Raw genomic sequence first — 4,011 nt, 5'->3', positions numbered from 1 at the left:
CTGGGTGGCTCAGTCAGTTGAGACTTGATTTTGACTAGGGTCATGATCTCAGGGCCAAGGGATCAAGCCCCACTTTGGGCTATATGCCGAGCACAGAGCCTGCTTGGGATTCTCTCCCTCTGTCCCTCCCCGCCTCTTGCTTTCTCTCTATAAAATAAATTTAAAAAAATTATTAAAGACTTTCTCTTAAAGCCTGAACTGACATCATATTACTAAATAATTCCAGTGCATATAACTAATTGTTTTCAGTGATATATTAACATCCTTTTTAGGTAAGCTATCCTGCCCCTGCAGGATGTGTGATTGATCTCCCATTTACTGAATACTATCAGTTAATTGACCTATTATTCTATAAGTTGAATTTATAATTTCAGAAGTGTATCAACTGACAGGTGATGTTGGATTTCATACATTTCTTGGTGTATCCCAAATAGTTCTAAGAATTTTTCCATGAGAAAAATAAGGGTTTGCATCATGGGAATTCCTACTATTAGAAAGCTCAGTAGGAAAACTTAATAAGAAGTGTTATCATTGACTTCATGAAAAGTCAAAGAAATAAATTTGTACATAGTTTTTAGATGGCCTAATGTAAAATATAAGACAATGAACATCAAATGCATTAGAAATATTCAATTATTTCTTTCTCATTCAACATTGTCTAGTTATGATATACACATTTTATTTGAACATTGTTTTAAAAGCTAACTCAGTGTCATGTACATTATTATATAAATAGCATGTGTTTCTGTTGGACAAAATAGTGCTCTGATTGCTAGGACACTGGAGCCATTCTACATTATTTAAACTTATTTATTCAAAAAATATTTATTGAATACCCACTACATGGCAGACACATGTTCTAAATGAGGAGGAATAGTGACTTCCAGTAAATGTTTAACAGCTGCCTCAGCGAGTGGAGGTGAGGAGCCCATCGGTAGAGTTTATCAATTTTTAAGATGTAAAGTCTCCCCCCATGGCAGGTGATGTGGCCTTTCTGAATGCAGAATTGAGGAGACACAAGCACAGTTGGCTGTTGGGAAGTGTAAAGGCAGGTCCCAGCACAGCACTGCTGGAACACATCATTGTGTCTACAAAGTGGACAGAGATCCCTGCTTTCATGGGGTGAGGGAGGGGTGTGAGACAGACAATAAGCAATGGACATGATTGATTAGTACATTATATGGCCTCTTGTAAATTAATCAATGTTATGTAAAGGAAGAGAAAATTTAAAAACCCTGGAAGTGGGGAGCCACTAAATTTTAAATAGTGTCATTGGGGTGGGCCTTATTGAGGGGACATGTGGGTGTCTGGCCTATCCCATGCAGATATCTGGGAGGGGAGTATGTCAGGGTTAAGAAACATTTAGTGTAAATGCAGTAAGGCCGTAGGAGGAAAATAATGTTCTTTGCAAAGAAAGATTTATTTGTTTCTTCTTTTCCAGTAGTTTTGAATGTATTTATTATTCTTGTGCTAATGCCCTGGATAGAACTGTCAGTGGAGTTCAGAATAAAAGCAGTGATGGTGGGCTTGTAATAGATTTTTGTTAAATAGGTTTTCTATGAACAAAGTATATATATTATGAACAAAGTATATTATGAAATAAAGAAGGCATCTTTTGCACTTCAATGAATTGTTCCTGTAAACTCTTATATCAAAATAGCCAGTAAAGATAAGAGAAAGTTATAACTCTTAGCCATTGATTAGCAAAAAGAGCAGTTTAAGATTAAGCACTGTTGGGGTGCCTGGGTGGCTCAGTCGGTTAAGTGTCCGACTTCAGCTCAGGTCACGATCTCGCAGTCCGTGAGTTCGAGCCCTGCGTCGGGCTCTGGGCTGATGGGTCAGAGCCTGGAGCCTGCCTCCGATTCTGTGTCTCCCACTTTCTCTGCCCCTCCCCCATTCATGCTCTGTCTCTCTCTGTCTCAAAAATAAATAAACGTTAAAAAAAAATTAAAAAAAAAAGACTAAGCACTTGTTTAAATATACCCCTGAACCATATGTAGTCATAAATGGTATCTAGGAATATTTATTTCTTCAGGTTTGTTTGTTTTTTTTTGAAGAACTGGTATTGTGTATCTCATAATTATGGAATTCCAAAAAAAAAAAAAAGGGATTAATTCAAGTTTTCCTAATTATGTTTTAAACTGATAAATTAATTGGCACAGAAAATTTTAAACTGGGGAATGAAAGATGTTTTTTGATTTCTCAAAATATATATAATTACATTTCTCTTTCAGTGGTACTGTATCTTATATAATTACTAATAGTGCTATAATATGGAGAGGATAGTAACCGCAATATTCTAATAAGACTGTCAAGCTGTATTTACAGTCTTTGTATAGTAAATTTAAAATAATGTTAAACTTGATTGAATATTTTCTGAATTTCTAAAGAGTATTTCTGATGAAGTTATAAAACACAGTTTTCTCCCCAATGCTCTTGCTCTTTTTCTGTCTCTGAATTCTCTAAGAATTACTGTGGAAAACCTGGAATTTAAAACTATTTAAAAGAAGGAACTGAGGCCAAGCTCATAGTTACAGAGTGGAAAGACTAGCTCGAAGGTGGGGAAATGAATGAAAGAGGGATGGAATTTGAATGGAAAATACATATATATATATATATATATATATATATATATATATATATATATATTCAAATATCCTCAGTAAACTGCTGGCAATAGAAATAAAAGCAATGAAAAATAACTCCAGTGAGGCTATGTGTATTTAATAGATTTTTGAGGGGCCCTATTTTTTAACTATTCTTCATTATGCCTTTAATTTATGACAGTACTTTTAATTTTTTTCATTTTCTTGAGAAGAATACAATCTTTCTTGCCCTGTCCATGAAGGCTCGCCTGACTTGCTGATTCCTTAGGCTATAAATAAAGGGGTTCAGCATGGGGGCCACTGAGGTGTTTAGCACAGCAACTCCCTTGCTCAGAGACACTCTGTCTTTTGCTGATGGATTAATATACATGAAAATGCAGCTGCCATAGGAGATGGAGATGACGATCATGTGGGAAGAACAGGTGGAAAAGGCCTTTGTCCTCTGACTAGCAGAAGGAATCCTCAAAATTGTTCTGATGATATATATGTAGGACAGAATTATTAATGCCAAAGTGAACAGTAGAGTAAGCACAGCACAGGAAAAACCCACTATCTCTAGGAATTTTGTGTCTGAACAAGAAAGGTGTAGTAAGGGGAAATAATCACAGGTAAAATGGTCTATAACATTGGACCTACAGTAATCAAGCTGCAAGAACAGCATAAGTAATGGGAATATGATTAAGAATGACATTAGCCATGAAGCAAAGACAAGGAGTATGCAGACTCTGTGATTCATGATGGTCATGTAATGGAGAGGTTTGCAGATGGCAATGTAACGGTCATAGGACATGGCGGCCAGAAGGCAAAATTCAGTGACTCCCAAGAGAATGAAAAAAAAAAACTGAGTCATACAATCATTAAAGGAAATGGTTTTATCTCCTGTAATCATAGTGCCCAGGAACTTGGGTATGCTGACAGTTGTGAATGAAACCTCTAATAAGGAGAAGTTTCTGAGGAAGAAATACATGGGGGTCTGGAGGTGGGAATCCAGCAGGGTAAGGGTGATAATGGTCAGGTTGCCAGTGATGCTGAGCATGTAGGTGACGAGCAGAGAGACAAAGATCACCACCTGAAGCTGTGGGTCATCTGACAATCCCAGGAGGATAAACTCTGTTATTTCTGTGTGGTTTCTCATATTTTTCTTCTCTTGTATAATCTAGAGGGAAAAGCACAAATAGAAGGATTAGAGGATTATTCATGGATACTGCTGGAATATGTCTCTGGAAGTAAACGTATCATACCACATTGATTTAATTTATGAGACCTTTAAGACAATAAAAGTAGGTAACACGTTTTAAAGTACGTTTTTGCCATATGGCACACTCTGTATTTTCCACATAATGTTTCTTCTTAAAATCTTTATTTTACAGATTGGAAACTGAATCTAAAACAGTTATTAAAAATC

At 36.3% G+C, this 4,011-nt stretch overlaps 1 protein-coding gene across 1 annotated transcript; it reads right to left on the bottom strand.

Annotated features, from left to right (window-relative positions):
• Positions 1–2,802: 2,802 nt before the first annotated feature.
• On the bottom strand, positions 2,803–3,741 carry LOC122223623 (olfactory receptor 6C1-like). Its single transcript, XM_042944600.1, has one exon. It carries the CDS (start codon positions 3,739–3,741, stop codon positions 2,803–2,805), a length of 939 nt encoding a protein of 312 aa, XP_042800534.1.
• Between the last annotated feature and the right edge of the window lie 270 nt (positions 3,742–4,011).

Source organism: Panthera leo, chromosome B4 (genome assembly GCF_018350215.1).
Source record: "Panthera leo isolate Ple1 chromosome B4, P.leo_Ple1_pat1.1, whole genome shotgun sequence".
NCBI lineage: Eukaryota > Metazoa > Chordata > Mammalia > Carnivora > Felidae > Panthera > Panthera leo.
This window is presented reverse-complemented; position numbering and strand designations above follow the sequence as displayed.

Bases quoted from the DNA above. Each gene is read 5' to 3' on its own strand.
- LOC122223623 (XM_042944600.1), bottom strand. From the start codon at position 3,741: ATGAGAAACCACACAGAAATAACAGAGTTTATCCTCCTGGGATTGTCA.